General features: G+C 37.2%; 4 protein-coding genes across 5 annotated transcripts; 3 read left to right on the plus strand and 1 right to left on the minus strand.

Moving 5' to 3' along the window:
• Window positions 1–513: 513 nt before the first annotated feature.
• Window positions 514–4203, plus strand: LOC140010487 (probable inactive receptor kinase At1g48480). Its single transcript, XM_072057690.1, has 2 exons — window positions 514–2151; window positions 3159–4203. Exons 1-2 carry the CDS (start codon window positions 831–833, stop codon window positions 3773–3775), a joined length of 1938 nt encoding a protein of 645 aa, XP_071913791.1. The 5' UTR covers window positions 514–830; the 3' UTR covers window positions 3776–4203.
• A 1527-nt stretch (window positions 4204–5730) lies between these two features.
• Window positions 5731–9335, plus strand: LOC113702121 (probable inactive receptor kinase At1g48480). The gene is made up of 2 exons (XM_027223125.2): window positions 5731–7368; window positions 8380–9335. The coding sequence occupies exons 1-2, from the start codon at window positions 6048–6050 to the stop codon at window positions 8994–8996; spliced, it is 1938 nt and encodes a 645-aa protein (XP_027078926.2). The 5' UTR covers window positions 5731–6047; the 3' UTR covers window positions 8997–9335.
• A 4278-nt stretch (window positions 9336–13613) lies between these two features.
• LOC113701196 (ADP-ribosylation factor-like protein 8c) lies at window positions 13614–17306 on the minus strand. Of its 2 annotated transcripts, XM_027221727.2 has the most exons (6): window positions 16879–17306; window positions 14822–14903; window positions 14699–14731; window positions 14489–14610; window positions 14161–14322; window positions 13614–14053 (listed from the first exon to the last, which is right to left on the minus strand). In XM_027221727.2, the coding sequence occupies exons 1-6, from the start codon at window positions 16914–16916 to the stop codon at window positions 13936–13938; spliced, it is 555 nt and encodes a 184-aa protein (XP_027077528.2). In that variant the 5' UTR covers window positions 16917–17306; the 3' UTR covers window positions 13614–13935. The 2 variants fall into 2 exon arrangements, with proteins under 2 accessions (XP_027077528.2, XP_071913792.1); XM_072057691.1 differs by lacking the exon at window positions 14822–14903 and having other exon boundaries at window positions 13676–14053; window positions 16879–17013.
• A 7978-nt stretch (window positions 17307–25284) lies between these two features.
• LOC113701386 (uncharacterized) lies at window positions 25285–27517 on the plus strand. The gene is made up of 3 exons (XM_027222006.2): window positions 25285–25550; window positions 25797–25926; window positions 26406–27517. The coding sequence occupies exons 1-3, from the start codon at window positions 25418–25420 to the stop codon at window positions 27202–27204; spliced, it is 1062 nt and encodes a 353-aa protein (XP_027077807.2). The 5' UTR covers window positions 25285–25417; the 3' UTR covers window positions 27205–27517.
• Window positions 27518–27794: the final 277 nt, after the last annotated feature.

A 27794-nucleotide genomic window follows, 5' to 3' on the forward strand; every position in this document is an offset into this window, starting at 1 on the left:
TACATATACTAATAATTATTACTTTTATTTGCATTTATATACGTTTCCTAATGAATTTTACTTTTCTAAAAAACTTAAAACCCAAAATATATCTCAACTGCCGTTACTCCTAATGCTATGTGAAGACAGAAATTCATATTTATTGTCCTCTCCATTTAAACTCTTTCCCAAGTTAACGATAGCCAAACCTAAAAGATAATAGTGTGAAAACAAATTTGAAATTGCTTAACTTGTGAATAAATCACAACTCTAATGACGTTTATAAACCTTTAAATTCTAAAAACTTGACCTCAAATCAAAATTTTAGTTACTTGGGATTTTCACTTGCTCCCACAATGAAAAAGAAAAAAAGAAAGGGAATTCCAAAGCAATGAAAAAAGAAAGAAATGTTACTGTACAACAGAATCACACAGTAGTAAATACCAGTAATTACTAAACGAGCAACCCATCAAAAGGAGAAAAGGAACGAAAGGGTAAAATTAAGAAAATCGAGACAGAAAATGCGCAACCAATCCCAATTCAGAAACTTCCGTTTCTTCTTTCTTCCCTCTCTTTCCTTCCTGTCTTTACTGTACTTTCCTTTTCCTCTGAATGGTTGTATTTCTACCATTGTTTGAACTACATTGTACCCTTCTCTCTCTTCTCTCTTATCTCTTCTCTCTTCTCTCTTCAACAGAGACAGAGGCAGAAGATGGTGGAAAAAACGACAACATAGGCAACATGAAACCCATCCTCTAGTCCTCCTCAAAATTCCCGAACTACTCATTTACTCCTACTTCTACTTCTCATCAACAACGTTAAAGTTGTCAACTTTTACCCGCATTCCAATTATGGCTGCTAAATTTACTTGCATCAGAGTTATCACCGCCGCCATTCTCTTGATTCTCCTCCCGGCGACTACTTTCTCCGACCTTTCTTCCGATCGGGCAGCTCTTTTAGCCCTCCGCTCCGCCTTGGGCGGTCGCTCAGCTTTATGGAATGTCTCAGAACCCAATATTTGTTTGTGGGCCGGGGTTACTTGCTCCTCCAACCACTCCACCGTTATCGAGCTCCATCTCCCCGCTGTGGGACTCTCCGGCTCCGTTCCACCCAACACAGTCTCCAATCTCACCAATTTACAAACGCTAAGCATGCGTTTCAACTCTTTATCCGGTCCTCTGCCTTCTGATCTCAGCAGACTATCTGATCTTCGGAACCTTTATCTTCAGCACAATTTCTTTAGTGGGCCGATTCCTGGTTCTCTCTCCTCTCTAGCTAATCTTGTTCGGTTAAATCTTGCTGACAACAACTTTTCAGGGCCTATTCCGACTTCTTTTGAAAATTTGACTCGTTTGGCGACTCTTTACCTGGAAAAAAATAATCTTTCTGGGCCAATTCCTGATTTGAATTTGCCTGGTTTAGTTCAGTTTAATGTGTCTAACAATCAGTTAACTGGTCCTATACCAAAAGGGATTGCGGAAAAGAATCCCAAGAGTGCATTTGAGGGGAATCCGCTTTGCGGGCAGCCCCTGAATGATCTTTGTGATAATGGGGTAGGACATTCGACTAAGAAGAAAGGGAAAAGTTTATCAGGGGGTGCAATTGCTGGGATTGTGATCGGTTGTGTGGTTGGACTGTTGCTAATTGTTTTGATCTTGTTGTTTTTGTGTAGAAAGAGGCGTGAAAAAGGTGGGGTTCGATCCAAGGTTGAAGGTGGGACGAAGCAGAGTGACGTTGAGATGGCGCGCGAAAAACCAGGAGAGGGTGTAGAGAAAGATGGAGTGGGAGGTGGATTCGCGGCGATGAGTGCCAAAATGAAGGAGAAGGAGAAGGGGGAGGGGAATATAGCTGGAGGGAAGAGCTTGGTGTTCTTTGGGAAAGTTGGGAGGGGATTTGATTTGGAGGATTTATTAAAGGCATCTGCTGAGGTTTTGGGGAAGGGAACATTTGGGACGGCATATAAGGCAGCGTTAGAGACAGGGATTACAGTGGCTGTGAAGAGGTTGAGGGATGTGAGTGTGAGTGAGAAGGAATTCAGGGAGAAGATCGAGGTAATAGGGAAGATGAATCATGTAAATTTGGTGCCTTTGCTGGCTTATTACTATAGCAGGGATGAGAAGCTTCTTGTTTATGATTACTTGCCAATGGGAAGCTTGTCTGCACTTTTACATGGTAAATAAGCACTCATTTGCAATCCTTTTTCGGAATGATTTACTAACTTTTCTTTCCTTGAATTTTTTCATCTGTTTGGAGTTCAATATTTGGCAATGGTCATTTTGATTATGGTGGTTTTTATAATCTTTTTCCATTTTCGATAAATCATTGCAATCTTTTCATTTCATCTTCTGTTGTAAAAATGTGGTTAGGATCTTTTTTTTTTTCATGAACCCTTTGACTTTCTCAAGCAGGATATTTTTCTTCTGTTCTCATGATTCCTTTCTTTAGATTGTTACTTTTAGGTATATTGGGGTTGCTGTATCTTTATTGTCTTATATGCCAAATGTGGGATTGAAGATGGAAGTAGAATTTGGCTTAAGTAGAATTTGGTGACTAACTTCCTGAAAACAGATCGAGGAGTTGATTCCACGTGGATGGATGTTATAATACCTGTTGTTTACATAAGATCATAATTAATGGTTTTAGGATGGCTATCTGGAAGGTTAATTATTTCTTCTACTAGTTTGTGAACTTGATTCTAATTATCAGAGGATGGATGCCACCTGCTGCAATATTTGATCAATTTTGTGCTGCTCTACAGATAGCTTTAGAACTCTCACTTGGCAACCAGCTTGCTTTTCATTTCCTGAACTTAGAGTTGGTAATCAACTCAGAATTAATGTTTAAGTTACATATAAGTGGTCACCTACTGTAATTTTGTAAGCAATCTCTAAGACTTGCTGCTTGGGATTAAGCATCTGTCCATGATTCATTTGGCGACAGTTCTGCCTATGTGATGTTTCAAAGTTCAAGACTTGTTTGAACACATGAATATGGAAAAATGAATATAAAAACGTATTGCAGGCATGAGTCCCCCCCCCCCCCCCCCCCAAACACAAAAGGGCCCTCTGTGTCACTGATCTTTTGGTCAAGAAATACTTTTCAACATTTGTAGTTTGTTTTGTTGGATATGCCTCTACAGTCTGATGTCTTGTTATTCCTTGTGTCCAACGTTGTTGTAGGCAATAAAGGAGCTGGTAGAACACCATTAAACTGGGAAACAAGGGCCGCCATTGCTCTTGGAGCTGCCCGAGGGATCACATTCCTCCATTCTCAGGGCCCATCAATTTCACATGGCAACATCAAGTCTTCAAATATCCTCCTCACCACTACCTATGAAGCTCGTGTTTCAGATTTTGGCCTTGCTCAGCTTGTTAGTCCCAACCCTACCCCTAATCGTGTTGCTGGCTACCGGGCACCGGAAGTTACAGATCCTCGTAAAATCTCTCAGAAGGCAGATGTCTATAGTTTTGGTGTATTGCTATTGGAACTTCTGACCGGTAAGGCTCCAACTCATTCACTAATGAATGAGGAGGGCGTTGACCTCCCAAGATGGGTACAATCTGTTGTTCGAGAAGAATGGACAGCTGAAGTCTTTGATCTTGAACTCCTAAGATATCAAAGTGTTGAGGAGGATATGGTGCAGCTCTTGCAACTTGCAGTTGACTGCACCGCTCAGTATCCTGATAAACGCCCTTCAATGGTAGAAGTCAGTAGTCGAATTGAGGAAATTCACCGTTCTAGCTTACAGGATCCAGCAGCCGACATTATCGACGAAACAGAAGAGAAGCAAGCATAGTTTTTTTTCTTTGAATCAAAGCAAAATTTCTCTTGGTCACTGGTTCTTTGATTGTTAGATACTACTTGATTTTATTGTTGATTCTTGGAGTTCTTTCAGTGAGTTCAATTGTGCAATCTTCTCCCACCCCTTCCTACAGAGCCAGTTTTCTTTTTTCGCTTAGTCGTCTTGTATTTTTGTTTGATATCTGTTTTGGGATTTAGACAGTATTCTTTTTTATTAGCATCAACTGTACAATAAATGTCAAATTTCTTCTTTTTTTTTTTTTTGGCTGCAGATGAATGTATGTTGGAACTACTCGATTTCCACCTTTACATTCAATATCTCTGGTTCTCTCTCTGTGTCTGTAATTTGTGTACCTGTCAGAAAAGACGACTGATTAATGTATGACATCTACCAGCACTGCCATGTGAGTGTATTCCGCAAAAGGCTTTCAGACTACTAGATTAACGTCTAATTTCTGCACAAACGTCAACTTGATTTTGAGTCCAGCATAGTTTTCATTCAACAGATCCCATCTTTATATTGTTCTTTTTGTTTTTGTGCTAATTGTATGCAAGCAAGACCCCAAGTTACAAGCTAGCCGGTGTGAGAAAAATAGGACAATATAGTGGGCTTACATATGTTACCTTGTCCGTTGGAGTCGTACAATTCTTACAACTGTGCAGGATGGGATGGGATGGGATGAGGGATCCATCAGATATTTCTTGACATTTGCAACGCATGCTAAAATGTGTTTCTGGGTAAAGGGATAGCAAATGATGAGCAGTTTCCACAGGCCTGGGAAGAAATAGCTGTCATTTAAGACCTTCAAGTCTTTCCGAGCAGTTGATCAGTCGAGGGAAGTTGTGAAATACACAACTCTTTAATCCAAAGTCAATCTTCCAATTAAAGAAATGGTCTGCATCTTCTCACTATTTTATTGAAGTCAGAAAGATAACTGGGTCTTTGCATCTATCTAATTTAACGCCTTTATTAACTTCCCCCACTCAAAGAATTCATCAATTTGAACTGTTAACTCTGGCTACAGACAGAAGAAGTATTCGTCTCACCCTTTCCATTTGGTCTGTCAATCACCTTAACCCTTTATGCTTGGCAAGTAGTTGTGATTAATGCACTCGTCATGGTTTCACCTTCTTAGATGAGAGGTCCAATTCATACCCTTTTATCGTGCCCTAATTAAGTCAATAGTACATTCTAGTAAAATCCCAAATTTCCTACATTCTAGTAAAACTCCGTAAAATCACTGGGCCTTTGGCTCAGTGGCCACCACCTACTTAGTGGGGTGGGAGGCAAGATTCGATGCTACATTTCTGTGGCTTGTCTCCAAAAAATTCAGGCGGGTGTGCTGTGCACCCGTTTGGTCCGGTGGTGGTTCAGTCCCCTCCGACTTATCTCTGGGCCTCCTTAGGCCCGCCCCCTTCCCCTTAGTGTAGGATAGATTAGGTTTATCGTCTCCGACAAAAAAAAAAAAAAAAAAAAAAAAACTCCATAATCTTCTAACTTACGAAATCACAGAAGTTGAATTTTTGGAGAAAATCCCCATAGAAATGAAATGTTGGCCAAAATATTCAGAAATGTCCATAGACAGGGATTGCTATTTCAGGGTTGAACATTTTGAGGGATTTTAGGATTCTGAGAAGCTTGATATATAATTCAACTTCGTAAGAGAAAAAAAAAAAAAAGAATTCATCAATTAGAAGTTCAAAATGCTTATTTTTAATTGCTGGATTGGCAACAAAATTTTAGTTACTTGGGATTTTCACTTGCTCCCACAATGAAAAAGAAAAAAAGAAAGGGAATTCCAAAGCAATGAAAAAAGAAAGAAATGTTACTGTACAACAGAATCACACAGTAGTAAATACCAGTAATTACTAAACGAGCAACCCATCAAAAGGAGAAAAGGAACGAAAGGGTAAAATTAAGAAAATCGAGACAGAAAATGCGCAACCAATCCCAATTCAGAAACTTCCGTTTCTTCTTTCTTCCCTCTCTTTCCTTCCTGTCTTTACTGTACTTTCCTTTTCCTCTGAATGGTTGTATTTCTACCATTGTTTGAACTACATTGTACCCTTCTCTCTCTTCTCTCTTATCTCTTCTCTCTTCTCTCTTCAACAGAGACAGAGGCAGAAGATGGTGGAAAAAACGACAACATAGGCAACATGAAACCCATCCTCTAGTCCTCCTCAAAATTCCCGAACTACTCATTTACTCCTACTTCTACTTCTCATCAACAACGTTAAAGTTGTCAACTTTTACCCGCATTCCAATTATGGCTGCTAAATTTACTTGCATCAGAGTTATCACCGCCGCCATTCTCTTGATTCTCCTCCCGGCGACTACTTTCTCCGACCTTTCTTCCGATCGGGCAGCTCTTTTAGCCCTCCGCTCCGCCTTGGGCGGTCGCTCAGCTTTATGGAATGTCTCAGAACCCAATATTTGTTTGTGGGCCGGGGTTACTTGCTCCTCCAACCACTCCACCGTTATCGAGCTCCATCTCCCCGCTGTGGGACTCTCCGGCTCCGTTCCACCCAACACAGTCTCCAATCTCACCAATTTACAAACGCTAAGCATGCGTTTCAACTCTTTATCCGGTCCTCTGCCTTCTGATCTCAGCAGACTATCTGATCTTCGGAACCTTTATCTTCAGCACAATTTCTTTAGTGGGCCGATTCCTGGTTCTCTCTCCTCTCTAGCTAATCTTGTTCGGTTAAATCTTGCTGACAACAACTTTTCAGGGCCTATTCCGACTTCTTTTGAAAATTTGACTCGTTTGGCGACTCTTTACCTGGAAAAAAATAATCTTTCTGGGCCAATTCCTGATTTGAATTTGCCTGGTTTAGTTCAGTTTAATGTGTCTAACAATCAGTTAACTGGTCCTATACCAAAAGGGATTGCGGAAAAGAATCCCAAGAGTGCATTTGAGGGGAATCCGCTTTGCGGGCAGCCCCTGAATGATCTTTGTGATAATGGGGTAGGACATTCGACTAAGAAGAAAGGGAAAAGTTTATCAGGGGGTGCAATTGCTGGGATTGTGATCGGTTGTGTGGTTGGACTGTTGCTAATTGTTTTGATCTTGTTGTTTTTGTGTAGAAAGAGGCGTGAAAAAGGTGGGGTTCGATCCAAGGTTGAAGGTGGGACGAAGCAGAGTGACGTTGAGATGGCGCGCGAAAAACCAGGAGAGGGTGTAGAGAAAGATGGAGTGGGAGGTGGATTCGCGGCGATGAGTGCCAAAATGAAGGAGAAGGAGAAGGGGGAGGGGAATATAGCTGGAGGGAAGAGCTTGGTGTTCTTTGGGAAAGTTGGGAGGGGATTTGATTTGGAGGATTTATTAAAGGCATCTGCTGAGGTTTTGGGGAAGGGAACATTTGGGACGGCATATAAGGCAGCGTTAGAGACAGGGATTACAGTGGCTGTGAAGAGGTTGAGGGATGTGAGTGTGAGTGAGAAGGAATTCAGGGAGAAGATCGAGGTAATAGGGAAGATGAATCATGTAAATTTGGTGCCTTTGCTGGCTTATTACTATAGCAGGGATGAGAAGCTTCTTGTTTATGATTACTTGCCAATGGGAAGCTTGTCTGCACTTTTACATGGTAAATAAGCACTCATTTGCAATCCTTTTTCGGAATGATTTACTAACTTTTCTTTCCTTGAATTTTTTCATCTGTTTGGAGTTCAATATTTGGCAATGGTCATTTTGATTATGGTGGTTTTTATAATCTTTTTCCATTTTCGATAAATCATTGCAATCTTTTCATTTCATCTTCTGTTGTAAAAATGTGGTTAGGATCTTTTTTTTTTTCATGAACCCTTTGACTTTCTCAAGCAGGATATTTTTCTTCTGTTCTCATGATTCCTTTCTTTAGATTGTTACTTTTAGGTATATTGGGGTTGCTGTATCTTTATTGTCTTATATGCCAAATGTGGGATTGAAGATGGAAGTAGAATTTGGCTTAAGTAGAATTTGGTGACTAACTTCCTGAAAACAGATCGAGGAGTTGATTCCACGTGGATGGATGTTATAATACCTGTTGTTTACATAAGATCATAATTAATGGTTTTAGGATGGCTATCTGGAAGGTTAATTATTTCTTCTACTAGTTTGTGAACTTGATTCTAATTATCAGAGGATGGATGCCACCTGCTGCAATATTTGATCAATTTTGTGCTGCTCTACAGATAGCTTTAGAACTCTCACTTGGCAACCAGCTTGCTTTTCATTTCCTGAACTTAGAGTTGGTAATCAACTCAGAATTAATGTTTAAGTTACATATAAGTGGTCACCTACTGTAATTTTGTAAGCAATCTCTAAGACTTGCTGCTTGGGATTAAGCATCTGTCCATGATTCATTTGGCGACAGTTCTGCCTATGTGATGTTTCAAAGTTCAAGACTTGTTTGAACACATGAATATGGAAAAATGAATATAAAAACGTATTGCAGGCATGAGTCCCCCCCCCCCCCCCCCCCCCCCAAACACAAAAGGGCCCTCTGTGTCACTGATCTTTTGGTCAAGAAATACTTTTCAACATTTGTAGTTTGTTTTGTTGGATATGCCTCTACAGTCTGATGTCTTGTTATTCCTTGTGTCCAACGTTGTTGTAGGCAATAAAGGAGCTGGTAGAACACCATTAAACTGGGAAACAAGGGCCGCCATTGCTCTTGGAGCTGCCCGAGGGATCACATTCCTCCATTCTCAGGGCCCATCAATTTCACATGGCAACATCAAGTCTTCAAATATCCTCCTCACCACTACCTATGAAGCTCGTGTTTCAGATTTTGGCCTTGCTCAGCTTGTTAGTCCCAACCCTACCCCTAATCGTGTTGCTGGCTACCGGGCACCGGAAGTTACAGATCCTCGTAAAATCTCTCAGAAGGCAGATGTCTATAGTTTTGGTGTATTGCTATTGGAACTTCTGACCGGTAAGGCTCCAACTCATTCACTAATGAATGAGGAGGGCGTTGACCTCCCAAGATGGGTACAATCTGTTGTTCGAGAAGAATGGACAGCTGAAGTCTTTGATCTTGAACTCCTAAGATATCAAAGTGTTGAGGAGGATATGGTGCAGCTCTTGCAACTTGCAGTTGACTGCACCGCTCAGTATCCTGATAAACGCCCTTCAATGGTAGAAGTCAGTAGTCGAATTGAGGAAATTCACCGTTCTAGCTTACAGGATCCAGCAGCCGACATTATCGACGAAACAGAAGAGAAGCAAGCATAGTTTTTTTTCTTTGAATCAAAGCAAAATTTCTCTTGGTCACTGGTTCTTTGATTGTTAGATACTACTTGATTTTATTGTTGATTCTTGGAGTTCTTTCAGTGAGTTCAATTGTGCAATCTTCTCCCACCCCTTCCTACAGAGCCAGTTTTCTTTTTTCGCTTAGTCGTCTTGTATTTTTGTTTGATATCTGTTTTGGGATTTAGACAGTATTCTTTTTTATTAGCATCAACTGTACAATAAATGTCAAATTTCTTCTTTTTTTTTTTTTTGGCTGCAGATGAATGTATGTTGGAACTACTCGATTTCCACCTTTACATTCAATATCTCTGGTTCTCTCTCTGTGTCTGTAATTTGTGTACCTGTCAGAAAAGACGACTGATTAATGTATGACATCTACCAGCACTGCCATGTGAGTGTATTCCGCAAAAGGCTTTCAGACTACTAGATTAACGTCTAATTTCTGCACAAACGTCAACTTGATTTTGAGTCCAGCATAGTTTTCATTCAACAGATCCCATCTTTATATTGTTCTTTTTGTTTTTGTGCTAATTGTATGCAAGCAAGACCCCAAGTTACAAGCTAGCCGGTGTGAGAAAAATAGGACAATATAGTGGGCTTACATATGTTACCTTGTCCGTTGGAGTCGTACAATTCTTACAACTGTGCAGGATGGGATGGGATGGGATGAGGGATCCATCAGATATTTCTTGACATTTGCAACGCATGCTAAAATGTGTTTCTGGGTAAAGGGATAGCAAATGATGAGCAGTTTCCACAGGCCTGGGAAGAAATAGCTGTCATTTAAGACCTTCAAGTCTTTCCGAGCAGTTGATCAGTCGAGGGAAGTTGTGAAATACACAACTCTTTAATCCAAAGTCAATCTTCCAATTAAAGAAATGGTCTGCATCTTCTCACTATTTTATTGAAGTCAGAAAGATAACTGGGTCTTTGCATCTATCTAATTTAACGCCTTTATTAACTTCCCCCACTCAAAGAATTCATCAATTTGAACTGTTAACTCTGGCTACAGACAGAAGAAGTATTCGTCTCACCCTTTCCATTTGGTCTGTCAATCACCTTAACCCTTTATGCTTGGCAAGTAGTTGTGATTAATGCACTCGTCATGGTTTCACCTTCTTAGATGAGAGGTCCAATTCATACCCTTTTATCGTGCCCTAATTAAGTCAATAGTACATTCTAGTAAAATCCCAAATTTCCTACATTCTAGTAAAACTCCGTAAAATCACTGGGCCTTTGGCTCAGTGGCCACCACCTACTTAGTGGGGTGGGAGGCAAGATTCGATGCTACATTTCTGTGGCTTGTCTCCAAAAAATTCAGGCGGGTGTGCTGTGCACCCGTTTGGTCCGGTGGTGGTTCAGTCCCCTCCGACTTATCTCTGGGCCTCCTTAGGCCCGCCCCCTTCCCCTTAGTGTAGGATAGATTAGGTTTATCGTCTCCGACAAAAAAAAAAAAAAAAAAAAAAAACTCCATAATCTTCTAACTTACGAAATCACAGAAGTTGAATTTTTGGAGAAAATCCCCATAGAAATGAAATGTTGGCCAAAATATTCAGAAATGTCCATAGACAGGGATTGCTATTTCAGGGTTGAACATTTTGAGGGATTTTAGGATTCTGAGAAGCTTGATATATAATTCAACTTCGTAAGAGAAAAAAAAAAAAAAGAATTCATCAATTAGAAGTTCAAAATGCTTATTTTTAATTGCTGGATTGGCAACAAACATTTCACAGTAATTGGCATCTAATTGAACATTGCTTGTAGGGAATGATCACTTTGTTTGAAAGTATTTGCTTTAGTTTAGTAGTAGTCATGTCTGTTCTTGTTTTTGTATTGTTACCAGTTGAAGCTAAGCTAAGTTCACTCACTCTCGATGTTATATATTATCAGATTTGATTACGATATTTTGACGGAACCCACCAAAGAAAACGTGTCATTGGAATGGTATGTTTGTCCAGAATTCGATTTGTTCTTCAAATTTCCACATAATCACCTTCGCCAAAAGGAGAGAAAAAAATTCTACTAATGGCTATATATACCAAAAGATTATAGTACTATCATTCAGTTCTTTCGTGTTTAATGCAAAGGCAAATGGGATCTTCAAGAATTTGCATTTGTCTTACTGCTAAGTTTCCTTTTGGTTATGATTCCTAACTTTTGTACCCCAACAAACAGATAGGAGTTACTTGGTTAAAAATTATTTACATGCATTACAAACATGTTTTCTAACACATTTTTTTTTAATCTTTTGAATCGCATTTTTATTTCACAATTACTGTAAAAAGAAGCTTTTTAACTATGCTACTGTAGAGGACCGTTAGATACAACCATTTTTAACCTGGTGCTTAAACTATATAAAGTAGCTTGGAAACAAGATACCAACATCATTCATCATCAATTTTTTTTGGGCATATTGTAGCAATTGATGCAACAATCAAATATTGATTGCTCTTTACATTTTTTTTTTTTTCAGATTACAAAATCAATTTGATGAAATCCAAGTACAACATGCCCATACTCTTAAGTGCATAGCTCTAAATATATAGCCAAGTATTTCTCATGCCTAGACTAAGTACCACTACTACTCAATATTAGTAAGGATGAACATGATCAGACTCTAATCCTTTAGCTATTTTTGTAGTTTTAGAAATATTCGTTTGATTACCATCATCTATGGACTACAAAACATCATTGCATCTCAATTTTGTAAACATGCATACTATATATTAGCTAAGATCTTCACCATATTCCTTAATATCAACAAAAAATCTGTAGAAATTAAAAAGCTCATGAATTTTTCTTGTTGTTTATAAGTGGGAGGTGAAACTGATTTTTATTTGCTCTAGTGGAGTTGAAGTTGAAAACCCATGACTTTAAGAGTACCCCCAACCTCTTTCGCGTTCGGCTGCACTTGTTAATTATCTTTCACCAGATGACTGATTTTTGCCTAACTATCACCAGCTCTTCATTGGCAACTATATGCTCAGGTGGGATTAGTTAAGAAAGCCCCCATCAGACTCATATACTCCAAAAATGGCACTCAAATTATGTGCCAAAAATGATAGCAATCTTGCTCTTTCAATCTTCAATTATAATAGTTTCAATTTTTTTTTCTATTTTTGCAGCATTTTCTTGTACAAGAATTACTTAATAATCGGAGATAGCATCGTAATTTCTCCTCTAGTGATTGGGACAGCATGTCACTTCATTCTGCCAAGGATGGTAAGTGTGATTTCTCAAAGTTAAGGGGTGCCAGGTGTAATTAGGGGAAACCTCAGGGGAGATTTCCGAAATTAACCCTTTATATTTTGGCGGTAGAAAAGAAAATGTATTTGAAGCTACTACATTTCTTACCACCTGTACGGGTTCCGAAGTGGTATGCTTTGTATTTCTAGAATAGAAGTAGGTCACAGTCTACATAAATTCAAGATTTAAACGTACATTCCTTTTCCTGTAAAGGTAATTGCAAAAGAACATCCTAAGCGGTAAAGAACGTTAAAAATTTTCAAAGATAATTCTTGCAGAGGAATAGATATAAATGTCGAGGAGGTTTTGATCTAGTGACTAAAATTGAAATCTCAAAAATTAAATATTTTATGTTCAAATCCCTCCTTCTTAAGCTACATCTCTTCCTTACTTAAAAAAAAAAAAAAAAAAAAACACACACACACACACACACAAATATATGCCTTGACTAGTTTGAGAGAAAAAAAAAATGTAATCTCACATGTCAGGGATTCAAATCTTATACTTTATTGCAATTAAATCCAAAGAATTTGTAGTCGCACGGTAGGTTTATCTAACATCTCTTGGCCTAATTAAGCTTTCTTTTTAGCATGGACTAGTTTAGAAGTAGTATAGATGTTGATGATTGACCAAAAAAAATTAAAAAAAAAAAAAGAAAAAAGATTTGCTTAAAAGAAAAGATGTGGGAACTGCTTTATATAGGCATCCTTCAGATTGATATAGTAAGATTTCATATGATATCTTTGAAATAATAATTGGAATATGAACTAGTTCCTAGATTTTATGCATAAATTATAAAATAAGGAAGTTACTCGTATATATGATATTTTTGGTATGTCAAATAATAAAAAATTTCACGTACTCTAAACTTGAGGCTTTTATGGTAGCGTTCCTATGACCAGGAAGTTCGAACTATCGAATTTTCATAGGCCTTGTTCTCCAGTAATTTTTGAAGACCTAATTTTAGTTTTTGGTCTTCAAAAAAATTATTTTATCACATTTTTTTTCTAATTTTAAGTTTTTTGGACCCGAAAAAGATGAGAGTCAATAGCAAGTTTTTTTTTTTTTTGGTGCGGACAAAAATACATTACATTTGCATTAGAGCGACTTCACGGGTGGAAATACTGTGAGCAATGTACATGACAACGAACTTGGAATCACTAATAATTTCAAATTCTGCATTTTTAGAAAACAAACAGCTCTATCCTGAAAGCTAACCGACTATCAAAGTGAGAACCAGAGCGGACAATTCAATCCTACAAAAACTTGGGACTGTCACTGCATGAGAACTGAGGAACAAAGAGCAAGACAAAGTCTGATAAACCAATCCAAATATTCCTAAGCTCTAAGATGTCACCATTTAACTGGTCAATGGTCATTACTTTGTGTAAATTAGCATTGTCAATGGTTCAGCATTCAGCAAAAAAATGAGTATTCTGAGCTATTAAAAAACAAACTACACAAATTTAATCTTATTCTTTCTTTACAAAGTGTCACGGACTTGGACAATGAGCTGATGTAATTTTCCAGAACATTTGCAATCTAAAAAACAAATGTTCAGAATGGATGTACGCTCTGCAAACCAAAGCAGCATAAATACTTCAATACAAGCAGAAGCCAGAAATCCACCATGAAACTAACCAGGAGTTCATGTCTACCTTGTCACCATTCTTTATCAACTCACTGTTTTTGAATGCTTAATAAGCCAATCAATGACTACGTCGATATTTATTGAATCCTTGCAAGAGATCATATAGCAGCAGACTTCTCTATCCGTGATGGAATCAAGACCCCTGTGTCATAACAAAGACAAAAGAATGGTTAACATGTATCAAGTGATAGAGGAAAACGAAAACCATTTGTACGTGCACATGAATATTCAACAAGTATGTCAACTTACAATTGATCCACCAATGCTTGTTTTGAAAGGGCCTCTGACTTGTCAATTTTATTCCCAAGAACAAGCAATGGGATCCCACTGAGTGAAGGTTTCTTCAAGAGGTCATGAAGCTCACTTCGAGCTATAGGAACGCTGTCTCGATCAGCAGCATCAACGACATATCTGTTTAGTAAAATGGAGATTTATTGTTTCAAGGGGATCACCGTTAAATTGCTTCTAATATGCTTCTGAATCAACAAACTGTACAGTACATCAAAGTTCTAGACAAGTTATACATAATTGATCAAATCTTTGAGATTGTTAGAGATGTTTGAAGATGTAGAATTACAGTATTGCAGAGACACCACGACAATAACGCTCCCACATGGTGCGAAATCTGCGTTGCCCTCCAAGGTCCCAGAGTTTTATGGTTACATTCCCTTTTGTCACTTTACGCATGTTAAAACCAACCTGGTTTTAAGAGACAAAAACAAAGTCAGGATAACATAATGCCAAAGGGCAGTGTCTAATTCACATCTTCGTACAACTAGATACATACAGTTGGAATCATGTCCTCGCTGTAGCCCCCAGTCTGATAAAAAAAATAATAATATAAGTAGCTTGAAATGATAATCTTTGGCAAAGAAAAATGAGAATGAGAGAATATTTAATGTATACTAACAGCAACAGCATTGACAAGAGATGTCTTCCCCACATTTTGGAGGCCAATGAGGGAAAGTTCCATTTCCTGTTTGAAGAATAGGCTGAAAGAGAACACAGTCAGAAATAAATAAATAATCCACAAATTGCATCCACATCAATATTTTGGCTATAATGCTGAAAGGAGGACCTGAAATCTAGTTACTATATCTGAAGCTAAAGAAGTAAGGGGGATTATCCCTTTTTATTTCGGTTGACTGTTAAATCTATGGAATCAAGGAGCAAAACCAACATGTTGTTCTAAAGTGGCAATGCCAAGAATCTTGGACGCCATCACTAAATTAACAGAAAATTTTGATGCATACTTTTGCAGTAAATTTAGGATGTCAGAATGGTGTAAGCATGTGACCGCCATTTACCATATGCTTTTATTCTGTAGATACAAGGAAAAAGGAACCAGGTTTCATGTGTGCATAAAAGGAAAGAGAAGACTAAAAATCCTATAATCTAATCCAATGTTCCACATATTTCAATTCTAAAAAGCAATTATCTAGGCTTGTATTCAAATCAGCACGCAAGATAGAGTGCACCACTGTGGTATCATGGCAGCAAGGAGTAGAAGCATGTTTTAAGCTATAGTGTTTTGTTTAGCTTAGATCCCTTTCATTCGTCTTTTTTTTATTTTACACCTGACTTAAAAGACTGCTTAAAAAATCAAGTATCACCTGGAGAAAACACAGTGTCCATCTTTGTTGAAAAATAAGAGAAAGAAGATTATTCGCCAATCATCTCTTAGAAGCCATTGCAAGCAGAAGATAATGTTTAGCACAGCTCACCACCAGTTTACAACCACATACATAAACAACACAATACTCATATTACAAGTATTTTCCACACAAGATTTTCAATCCTGGGAGCTAAATCCAATGTAAAAGGTGGGAATCTCTGGGGAACTTGATTGTTAGGAGTCCCAGATACAGAAAGTTGGCAGACGTAACAGCACTTCTCCCCCTTGCAAAAAGATTTTGGAACCCCTAATTTGGTCACTACTATTTATTAAGTTCCAAGTATATTTCCTTGTTAAACTCCTGACGCATGAAAAGTTATATAACATCTTGCCTTCTCAATCCCCAATCCTACCTGTGGCAGTACCCATTTCTATGAGCCAAGGTCAATCAGCTCATAACACTCCATATACTGTTATACAGAACTACTGCACTTGCAAAAATTGACTTGCGGTTTTTAATGGAGATTATCTGAGACCAGAAAAGAGATAAAAGAGTTCCTATTCACCTTAGTAAGTGAGACAAAGCTTAACTACCATTCCTTTTTGCTGTATTGTATTATGTAAGTAGACCAGAGGAACAACACTACGACTTTCCCTGGTGCTCAAAATCATTCCGCTACTCCAATAATCTTTGTTCTCCATTTTCTTCTCCCAGGATTAATTTTCCATGTAATCAAACAAAATATTTTCGGTTATCAGAGCATACTCCAATTACAGCAAAGTAACCCTCACACCAAGTGAGTAAAACTCTATACTAGTCATCATATCGGTTCACAAAATCAGGCTCAGAAATATGTCCAATATAATGACTTCATATTATTAATTTCGATGATCAAACTTAAATAAGCTTTAGGTTGTCATTACCATTTACCAATTCTAGTCTCATATGTTCACTATCTTATACGTCACATTTCTGGTCGCTCAAAAAGGGAAAATTTTGGTGACATCCCTAATGTCCCCAAAAGGGGTAATTTTGCTGGTAACATAAATCAGAATAATTCACATATTTTATAGTAAACTTCTTAGTATCCAAATAAAGAAATAACAACAAATTTAAGCTACAACAAAGTTCAGTATCTAGCAAGAAAAAACAAGCTGGGCAGAGGTGCAAAGTCTTGGTAGAAATAGTACCAATCGTTTCCATTAAATTCTCAAGAATCAATTCAACCGTTCAGCAATAAGTTAAACTCTAGCGAGCATAAACTACCAAGGACTGAGAAGAAAAAGGCCATAATTGGTAGGGGCGAAAAAAGAAAACAACAGAAAATAAGAAGGATGAAGGAAAAGGTTACCTTCGAAGCCAATTGAGGAAGGAATCCCACAAACCCATTTAGGAAAGAGCTCAAAACTTTATTGAGCAAATGGGAAAAAAATTCTAGAAATACAGTTAAAGGAAGAAGTATTGAAGAAGACCCTTTCGGTTGCAGGAGGATTTGTTGAAATCTGCGGGCGGAAACTAAGCAGAAGAAGGAAGGAAATAGTACTAGAATGCAAGAAAATAAGATAACTTGTGCCGACTGAAACAGAATCTAGACTTCTGCTATCCTTTTCGGAGATCGAGAGGAAGTTTTTCAGGTAAATCTGCTGAGGTGAGAATGACTTCAGCAGTATATTTCCTGATTACCGAAGCGGTGGCAGTCCTAAATTAATGACGGAGTTTAGGATATTAATCATTTGATTGTCCCTTTCCTTCATATTCTGTTGTAGGATTGCTGGGCTCGTCAGTGAATTCAGTGTTTGGGGTATTAATAATGGGCCTTCGGAAGTCTGGTAGTTTCAGCCAGCTGGCCCGGATCTATGTTGAATTTAACTATTCCGTTTTGATTTTATTTAGTAAATGCGATGCTAATTAAGAGTCTCTTCAAGTAAAAAGGCAAACCATTTTGGACAGGTTGAAATCTTAAGGACTAAATTAGACTTTTTAATTGGATAACGGAGTTGCTTTTACAACATAAAAGCATAGGAAATTTCTACATCCACTCGCACGCCCACTAAGATTTATTTGGCCAAAAAAAAAAAAGAAAACACTAGTGGGGGACGATATAAACATTTGATTAGAAAAAAAAATCAAGATTAGATGATTTAACTTTTGACTGAATGTGCATGTACTTTAGTCCTAGTATTTTTTGATGAAAAGTGCAGCTGTTATAATCTCATCAATTTGCCAAATGAACCAAGAATAGGCGTTGCTCTGCCTGGCAAGGCTATTTTACGTTGCCATCTATGTTGATTATTGATTTGCCCAATAATCAAGGGTTAATTCTACACCTTTTTAACTATAGCCAAATTCTCATTTTTTATTTCTAAATTTTAAAATAAGACACTTTAATCCTTAAATATAAAATTTATCCCGCTTAAATAAGATAGTTGACGAAAGTGAGATAAACTTCGTACTTAAATTAGATAAATTTTATACATTCAGAACTAAATCCAAACAACTTTTATACTTTAGAAAGACAAATTTTATACTTTAGAAATTAAAATGGGGCAAACAAATTTTAGATACTCAAGGTCTCAATTTCAAAGTACCATCTAGTCAATAATAGGTTTTGGATGCCATCTGAAGGAACCAAGTCAGCTCTGCAAAGGACACAGAACTTCATTAATATAGAGTACGTCCAGCCCCTACGTCGTTTTAGCCTCCCACTAACAAATTTGATTGACAAATTTTTCTTGGTAAATTAAGTATTCACTAACATGGAATATATGATTAAATATGAGACATACACAGAGACAACCAAACAGCCACCTATTTTTATGTGCTACATCGGCAAATATAATAAGTAAAACAACGTCGTTTTATACTGGACAGGAAAATGGACACAAAATATTGGATAGAGGATCTCGTCTCGTTCAAATTACGCATCCTGATCCGAACAATGGGGTTGCTTTTCAGCATAGGAAATCACTCCATCAAAACTCGCAAGACTGCTAGGATTGCTTTGGCGCAAAAGCATTGCTGCTGGGATGGAGCAGGAAAGTGAAGTGAAATAGAGGGAGGTAAAGAAGAACGAAAATAAGTTCTCAATACACACGTTTTGGTTACCAAGAAAAATATTACTAAGACGTTAGTTAATTTAATGGCAGTTATTGAAATTTATATGAGTAGCTAAATATTTTCCTTGGAAAATCCTGCAAATTTTACAGGACACAAAATATAGGAGAGTGGAAGAAAAATTTTCACCATTTCTGCCAGTCGAAACATGCATGAAGGAAGAATAACTAAAACTTTCCGTCAGTTTCCCCTACTTTTTCCGTGCAAACAAACAGTTTTGTCATGCAAATGGTTTAAGTAGACGTGATTGAACGTTATCATGCGGACTAACAATGGGCTTTGCACTTTATGAGCTCTGCGTGAAAATGGGGGTATTTGTTCACGGGTTTGCGAGTGGGCGTTCCATTGTTTTGAAGCGAGCCAATTGGGCTTTGGGCTAGCCATTTAAACGAGCAGCAGCTCCTCGTCTTTTGCTCAGTTTTCCTTCTTTCCTTTTGTACCAAAAACACAATTCAAAGGGTTAGAAACATTAATTAGGCGAGCATAAGCAGGGATGGCAATGGGAGCGGGTGCCCGCGGGGGGCTCTCGGGGCGGTGGGCGAGGCGGGGGGGAATTTTTTTCCCCCCGCTTAGAAACGGGACGGTGGGCGGGGGAGTATACCCCCGCCCCGCCACCCGCAAAACAAAAAAAAAATATATATATATAAATATATATATAATTATATATAATATGTAAGTTAATTAGTTATAAACTTATGATAATGATATTATTAGTTAGATGTATTATATAACGTATATTAGTTTATGTAATATAATTGATATTATCAATTATATGAATAATTATACATGTCTACTAATAGAATTTATTAATTAGTTATACTAAATTTACTAATACATTTATACTAAATTTCTAATTACACTTAATAGAATAACACTTTTTTCTCAAAAAAAAGCACAAACACAATAATGAATTAGTGATTGTATTTGTACTAAAAGTGAAAACTTGACTATTTTAGTTATATTTATTTCATCATATTAGATTGTATTCAAATAACTTCTGTTTGATTGTTTTTATGAGTTTCAATTGTAAAATTACAATGAATAATAATTTGGTGATGTGTTGATATTTTAGTACTTGATTATTTATTAAAATTTAATTATAATAAAATTATATAATAAAATTTTATTAACCCCGCGGGGGGGAAGCGGGGCAAGGCGGGGGACGGGGGGAACTAATAGGCAACGGGGCGGAGGGCGGGGGAGGGGTCCCCCGCCCCGTTGCCATCCCTAAGCATAAGGTTTCAATTCGACTCTTTTTCCTCTCCATTGGAAGCTTGGAGAATCTGTCTTTCTTTGTTTTCAAAGAAAAAAAAATTGTCTAGGTGTCCATTAAGATGTAGTTTGGGTGAAGTATATACGTGCAAGAGAACAAATTGAATATTAATAATATGTGCGTATACATGATAGGTTATATGGGATTTAAGCGTGTTAACGACTGCAGATGAAGAAAAATGTGATGGCATGAGAAAAGAAGCAAAAGAAACAAAAAAATATAAAGACCGGTAAATCATCCTAGACACTTAATAGTCAAAGCACAGAAGGCACTATGCCATCTTTTTAAATGAAAACTAACAAACGATTTTGACCATCTATTAAAGGGGGTAAACTACAAAGTATAATAAGTTCAAGGTACAATGTACAGCTTATTCCTAATTACGAGGGGTTAAGTGGAATTAAGCCAAAAGTGCATTCATGTGTGTGTTTTGATATCCAAAAAAAATGTACTTGCACAATTATATATTGTTGTTAATTAGTAGAAAAATCTATTTGACCAAAAATGAAAATTAAAAGCTATTTATTGAAACATGTGATAGTGCTCGAGTCTAAAAAGAATCTGCGTTTTGAATTGGATATGCACAAAAAGAATTTTCCTCCTGCATACAGCCTATACAGCTACCTTTGCTTTTAACGTGTCTGCATGCCTATTTGTAGTTAGTCGTCTGAGTAGTCTCCCTGAACGGCTGAACTTGCCTACTATTTGAGTTGACAAAGAAATGTAAACCCGGGGACCCCGATGCAGAAAACCGCGTGAAAACTTTCCATGCATCTCCATCATCTTTTTACCTGATATTCAATTTGCTATTTCGAGAATGAACACTTTATTTAAGTATGTTAAGTTTATGGACTCTTTTAAAATGTTTAATTGGTTTTCATCTGTTTTTTTTTTTCCTGTATTTTGGCTGGAAAATTCTCTTCGTTTGATTGGAACTTCGATACTTTACTCAAAATTCATGATCATGACCTAGCTAGTATACCAATCTTTGTATAGCACCTCTCTTTTTTTTACCCAAAGGTTCCTTCTATGCATCGATCTTCAATGCAAAACAAACGCCTCGTCTGCTGCATCACGTACTTGTCACCATGATCCAAGAACTTTCATTGAAATTAATCACTAACTAGCTTATGACAAATGCAGAAAGAATCAAAGAAGAGCAAAAGGTCAAGAGCTTATGCACTTCTGGAAAAAGAAAAGTATTTTACTCGGCATGAACTGAACTGTAGAATTTGGATATATGCGATGACTTTGAATATGTGTTCAATCTTAGCTGTTCCTCGCCAATTAAGAAATACCTATTAATCAACAAGCATGCTTTCTCTAGCGTTTACCATTTACCCACTACGTACTAACTTGAGAAAAGATATCAGCCGTAGTATTCTGCCCTTGACGAGCAGAAACTAGTATATCGATCTACTTGCAAAATGATCACAAAATGGTAATCCCAGTTATTGAATTTTGCATGACATTTTTTTCTTATCTGATTACACACAGTCACACACAAGTATGTATGTATGTGTATATATATATATATATATATTTTTGAGTCTGAAAGTATTGGATCATCATATATCATCGTGCAGTTGTGCATCTTTAGCCATTGAAAATGAGAAAGAAATTGCAATGTGACCAAACGCAGCCCACTTCACCAGTTCAACTGAGAGGCGTTTACTTGGGAGTTGGGAGTTGATGAGATATGCAAAAGAGACAAGCATAATTGTACGTGAACTAACTAAGAAGCTTCTTGCATGCATGATTATCGCATTGACCTCTGCAAAATTAAACGCCTAAAAATAACAAAAACTGTACATTTAAATGCTATCATCTTTTTGACTGAACTCAAACGAGTCCTCCGTAGCATTCTCACATTTCGGCTCTCCGGCAGATGATCCTTTTTTTGAAGTGTATGATAACTTATGATGTAAGAAAACCTTACTGCTTTTGTTTTTCATTAAGCAATGAAGCAATTGTGGAAAAAGTTTACCAATCTAGAAGACCTGATAGTAATTAATAATTGATTAGTCTACACTAAATAGTGAATAGTCTATATAGCTCACCCTCGTTCAAATTTAAGTCAAGGACAAGATAGCCACTTGCTCTTGCATTGTTCCCTGTTTTTTTATGATTATATTTATTTCCGGGCATTAGATCATTAAACAAGAAAAAAGACGAAGGCGTAGATATATTCTGGGACTGGAATAGATGATTTTTTCAATTGTGTCGACAACATCATTAAACGAGAAAAAGAAGAAGGATAAGATATGCTATTATGGGACTGGAACAGATTTTTTTTTTCCCAATTTTGTCGACTGTAAGTGCTTGGTTGTCTTTGTAGAGTGGTACCATTTTGACAACAAATGTGCAGGAGATTTTTTTTTTTTTTTTAATAATTTTTCTTAAAAGGCAACGTTGCCTATGAGCTTAATTCAGCCCAGCACAAGAACAATTTTCTCTCATGATGGGTATTTGCTCTATAAATTTATGGTAAAAGCTATTTTTAAGAGCTAGTTAAATGATTTGTTTGACCTTTTCTGTAACTAATCTCATGTCCAAAGCCTGATAATAAAAACTTTCATAATAAAAGAAGCCTTTTCAAATATTGTTAAACAGCTTTTAACGTACATTTAATTTCCTTTTCCTTTCAACTTGACAGATGCTAAACCAAACGGGCTTATGGCTTAATGACTAGTTCATTCACCTAAATTATATAAATAGTCGTTCGTTTCATGGTTTTGTCTAGAGATAACTAACTGTCTTCACGTACGGTTGTAAAATCAAGTTTTGTACGTGGATTACAAGTCGTCATAGTTGAGCGAAAAGAAGGCATGCACAATTGTTTCGGTTGAAATGTTATACGGCCCGTAACATAACAGGCAATACTAAACCGTTCAACACAAAACCAACGATACTCCAAATCATGATTAACTACCAAATTAGGCCTAAATATTAAAATAGTAGTTTAGAGATGACTGAAGCAGTTACGCAAGAACCAGCCAGTTAGTCAAATGGTTTTTGTAAGCTAGTCAATCAAATCAAAGAGGTTTCAATTTCGCAACATCAACTTAATACAAATATAGATTTTAGCCACCATCTGAAGGAAGAAATCGCGGCTCCAAAGGATAGGAACTTCATTAAATAGAGAGCAGGTGTCGCCACAAGGTCGAAAATTTAGTTCGAGTTAGGCATGCAGGCATCATTTTAGGAGTCAGAGGGCCTTCAATCGAAGTTCATCTTAGTACTACCACTCTACGGTCTTTACTCAACATTATCTATGTGCATGATTGAGAAGGGATACAGAAGAAACGCACTGTTATTTAATAGCAAAAATCAAGTTAGCCACATGACTAGCTTCATGTTTGGATATATTGTGTTTTTCTGAATTTTTTTTAGAAAAATTACTGTAGCGATTTGATATATGTGAGGTAAAAATGTAATTGTGAAATGTATTCGTGAAAAACAAAACGCAGCAATTTTTCTTTGCTTTGCAAACAAGTACACACACACATATATATTTATTACAAAAAATATAAAAACTTACAATCCGAACAGGCTCTAAGGTATAGTTTGGAAGTCTAGAAAGTGAAAATTATCAAAAATTACACTGTGAATAGGTTGGAATTCATAATTAGTTATACAAATATTTGTTTTGATTTTTTGAACTCATGGTGTTTTGGATATACTTCTTTTTTTTTGGCAAAAAAAATTTTCTTTTTCTCCCCCTCAATTTCCTAAAGAAGGGATATATATATATATATAAAGCAATTTCTTTCTTTTCTTCCCATTTCTCAAGTCCCAATTGAGGCCCACAAAAGTTTACAAGGGTAAACCAGCTGCCTATAACCGGAACAAATGAGAAGACTCAAGTCTTCCTGTGGTTACAACTTACATCAATCATTCTTATGAATCTCCGAAAAGACAACAACAAAAAACAAACAAAAAGAGAAAGAAAAAAATAATAGTATGAACTCGATGAATTTGGCTCGAGCAATTTGAGATTTAAACTGCACTTGGTCCAATTAAGTGGCAATCAATTTCACCTAAAGAACGAATGTCTCTGTAAGCATATATAGCAATATTGTGCAAAGAGCCCACAATCATGAAAGTCTTGGCATGTGGCCTATGACTATATTAAACAACTAATGGAAAAATTATACGTCATGTAACTTCAAATCTGGTCCCCTGGATGGAAAAATTTTGTGGCTTCAGCAGAGTAAATTGGCCAAATCAAGATTTTTTTTTTTTTTTCTTGAATTGGTCTGATGCAAATTCAAATGTTTGGACTTGTAAGGGAGTTTCGGTGTAAACTGGTTATCTGATTTCTCTGGAACTTGACTTTAGGAGATTCATCCAATAAAATTATGTGAAGTCTGTCTTCCTTAAAAAAAAAAAAAGAGAGAATAAATTAAAAAAAAAATTCAATTATTGGCTTGAAAATAAAAATCCCTTTAGTCTACTACCTAGGAGTTAATAACTTAGGACAGAGTGCCCTTGCGTGGTACAACACTCAAGCACAGTTGACATGTACAATTCTTAGCCACTTAAGTGCCTGTTAGACATTAACCTTGACGTCCATAGGAAAAATTGGTTGGCTATAAATCCTAACCTCTTCTTCAAACTAGACATCTAGTGGCTATACTTAACCGAAAAAACAAAAGTACATTAGTTTGACAAAGCATACCATCTAAACCTCCCCAAACCATCATCATATTTCTCGCATAGAACCTTCATCTGCATTTATAGCAGATGAAGGAGAAAAACGTTCCCCCTCCCCTTCCCCACTCCAAAAAAAAGAAAGACTAGGAAACTGGAATCCTAGGATAATTATTGACTGCAGTTAGCTAGAATATCTCCATTTTCCAAGCTGGCAAAGATGTGATAATCCAAGATTTTGGAAAACGAGGAACCGAATTTTGCTTAGCATATACGGTTGTGGGACCGATAAGTAGAGTAGAAAAATAACTACAAGTATAATGAATGACATTGATCTTCTTCTACTGTCTCCATACATATTGCTCAAATTTTATATCAGCGGGTAGGGTATGTTTTACTTTTAACCCTTAGGCTGAGTTGCAGTATTGTATGTGCACTTCTACGCTTGGAATTTAAGTAAAGGCCACGAAAAGGTGAGGTGGCGCTTTCTGAAAGGTGATATGCCACGCGCTTCGACGCGCTCCTCTCGTCTGACAACACGTGTGGAGTCAAAATATTTGGGGAACCCCTCCCCCCGGCCCCCCATATAAAAAAAAAATTTCCTTTTTTTTTTTAAACAGTGCAAATTCCCACTATTTCCTAATAACGTGTTTTTCCAGAGGGCAGCCATGGGTCCAAATTCTCTCCTATATATATATATATGTAGGTAGCTTGTGCATCCGTCCCTAGTCCTTGCGGGTTTCTCTCAATCTCAAGTCATAGGACTGTTTCTTTGTCTACTCTTTCAATATATTGATTGATATACTACTTCCAGTCATCCGATTGATCAGATTGAGAGAGAAGTAAAAAGATGGGAAGGCAACCTTGCTGTGACAAAGTTGGCCTAAAGAAAGGGCCGTGGACTGCTGATGAAGACAAGAAACTCATCAGTTTCATTCTTACCAATGGCCAATGCTGCTGGAGAGCTGTCCCAAAACTTGCAGGTCTCCCATTTCTCCAAAATTCTATCAGTATTATCTACTCGAGTGTGAGAGGGAAAGAAAGGTTTTTACATGGTCAATAAACAGCTCACTCTGTAATGTACTAGTGATTGATCTTTTTAAGTAAGAGAAGAAAAAAAAAAGAAAAAGAAAAAGAAGAGACTAGTGAAATCCTTTTGGCCCTTTTTGCTCATCTTTGTTTGGTAGTTGGGACTTTTTTGTTGATTGAGTGCATTGCAATTTTGGCAGGACTCTTGAGATGCGGAAAGAGCTGCAGATTGAGATGGACTAACTATCTCAGACCAGACTTGAAGAGGGGGTTATTGTCAGAATATGAAGAGAAGATGGTCATTGATCTTCATGCTCAGCTTGGCAACAGGTTAATCCTCTATCCTGATCTTTACCCAAAGAAAAGTTTAAAACAAAATGAGAAAATTAGTTGAATTTTGAGCACCTCTTTATCCCGGCTCCGTTCTTCTGCATTTTCAATCAATTGGATTCTTTAGCAGAGGTTGTACATGTGGAGCTCAGTTGAAGCTACTTGCAAAGTGGCGGACAAGACTTGCGCAAATCATATTTTGCACTCCTCCACATATCCCTTTCTCAGTATTATCATCATCCTTTTATTCTGAGCCAATCCCTGCATTTTGCCTGTCACAAAAGGCCCTTTTTTCTATAATAAAAAGAAAGAAAAAGAAAAAGAAAAAAAATGCATTTCAAGAATATATTATTTATTCTGAGGCACCTTTTCCAGTGTAAATAGTCTTTGTTTATGAAACATAGCTTTTTACACAGACATTTCTGGTGGCCAATTATGAGTTCAGAATCATATTAATTTTCTATCTTCATGCTCTGTAGGTGGTCCAAGATTGCTTCTCATCTCCCTGGAAGAACTGATAATGAGATCAAGAATCACTGGAACACTCACATAAAGAAAAAGCTGAAGAAAATGGGGATTGATCCTGTGACTCACAAGCCGCTGCCCCCGTCAACAACTATTACTGCTGATCAACCACCCCAAGAGGAGCAGCCAGAGAATAATCTTGATTCTGATCAACAGGCCAAAAAAGACCCGCCGCCTTTCTCAAATAGTGTTTCTGATACAATCCCAGAAATAGCTCAGCAAAATAGAGAAGCAGAGACTTCAATGCAGTCAACTTTAACAGAGGCAAAAGAAGAAGATGACAAAAGCAATAATCATTCTCAAAGTCCAATTGACTCCTCCACCATGGAAGTCAACAATGGCTTCTGCATAGATGAAGTTCCCTTGATCGAACCTGATGCAATATTAGTACCGTATCCAAATTCTTCATCAACCCCTTCTTCATCGTCATCATCATCATCTTCTTGTTCTTATGACCGCAGCTCGAATAATTACAATGCATTTGATCATCATCAAGAGTTGTTGCCGACAATGGACTGCTGCTGGCAGTTGTCATCATCATCAGCATCGTCATGTGACTACTACTATGACACAAACAACATTATCATGGGTTTCTGGGATGATGACTTCATCAGCAATTGGGATATGCTAATTAATGATAATAGTGACACAAATAATGCAGCTGCTGCTCTTGGAGTTGAACCTTCCCTGGTCCAGTACCCTCCAGAAATGGTCCAATTAGATGAAGATTCCTGGAATTTTTATCACTTGTGATCATATCAGACATTCTTTTCAATTCAAGTGGAGCTGCTTAAGTTCTTGTTAATGTTGAATTGGTCTTTCCTTGATTAGCTGCCAATAGTTACAATGAATAAAAAGTCAAGAATCAGTGGGACAAAACCCATTGATTACTTTTGCTTTTTTTGGGTTTTTGTAGATTTTTGTTTTTGTTCATGTTAGAGACAAAAATAAAATCCCTCTGTACATCAATGAAGTGGAAGAACATGCCGGCATCTTGGAGTACGATAATGGCATGCAACAGTCAATTTCTTATTTGTAAGTATTAATACTCTACTTTCATTGTCAAGTGTATATTGCACCAGCATGTGATGTATGTAGCTACCAATGGGCACAAAAGTTTCCAATTACGCCTGCCCATGAAACATATGGCTACCACGTAAATTACAAGTTTGTGAAAATGTAATTATGAATTTATCTAATGAGTGCGTATGGAGTAAAGCTTGCTGATTTGCGTATTAAAGTTGGTAATTATCTCAATAAGTTTTCATGATTTCATTTCATTCTTTTTGGTTATGACCAGTTCTTTTTTTTTTTTTTTTTTTTTTTTTTTTAAGTTTGGGACC

This window comes from Coffea arabica, chromosome 7c (assembly GCF_036785885.1).
Source record: "Coffea arabica cultivar ET-39 chromosome 7c, Coffea Arabica ET-39 HiFi, whole genome shotgun sequence".
In the NCBI taxonomy this organism is placed as follows: Eukaryota; Viridiplantae; Streptophyta; class Magnoliopsida; order Gentianales; family Rubiaceae; genus Coffea; species Coffea arabica.

Coding starts and splice junctions, on each gene's coding strand:
- LOC140010487 (XM_072057690.1), top strand. CDS start 831: ATGGCTGCTAAATTTACTTGCATCAGAGTTATCACCGCCGCCATTCTC. Junction 2,152..3,158: donor CTTGTCTGCACTTTTACATG/GTAAATAAGCAC, acceptor ACGTTGTTGTAG/GCAATAAAGGAGCTGGTAGA.
- LOC113702121 (XM_027223125.2), top strand. CDS start 6,048: ATGGCTGCTAAATTTACTTGCATCAGAGTTATCACCGCCGCCATTCTC. Junction 7,369..8,379: donor CTTGTCTGCACTTTTACATG/GTAAATAAGCAC, acceptor ACGTTGTTGTAG/GCAATAAAGGAGCTGGTAGA.
- LOC113701196 (XM_027221727.2), bottom strand. CDS start 16,916: ATGGGTTTGTGGGATTCCTTCCTCAATTGGCTTCGAAG. Junction 14,904..16,878: donor TTCCTCAATTGGCTTCGAAG/GTAACCTTTTCC, acceptor GTTCTCTTTCAG/CCTATTCTTCAAACAGGAAA. Junction 14,611..14,698: donor GCGAGGACATGATTCCAACT/GTATGTATCTAG, acceptor TCTTAAAACCAG/GTTGGTTTTAACATGCGTAA.
- LOC113701386 (XM_027222006.2), top strand. CDS start 25,418: ATGGGAAGGCAACCTTGCTGTGACAAAGTTGGCCTAAAGAAAGGGCCG. Junction 25,551..25,796: donor AGCTGTCCCAAAACTTGCAG/GTCTCCCATTTC, acceptor CAATTTTGGCAG/GACTCTTGAGATGCGGAAAG. Junction 25,927..26,405: donor CATGCTCAGCTTGGCAACAG/GTTAATCCTCTA, acceptor CATGCTCTGTAG/GTGGTCCAAGATTGCTTCTC.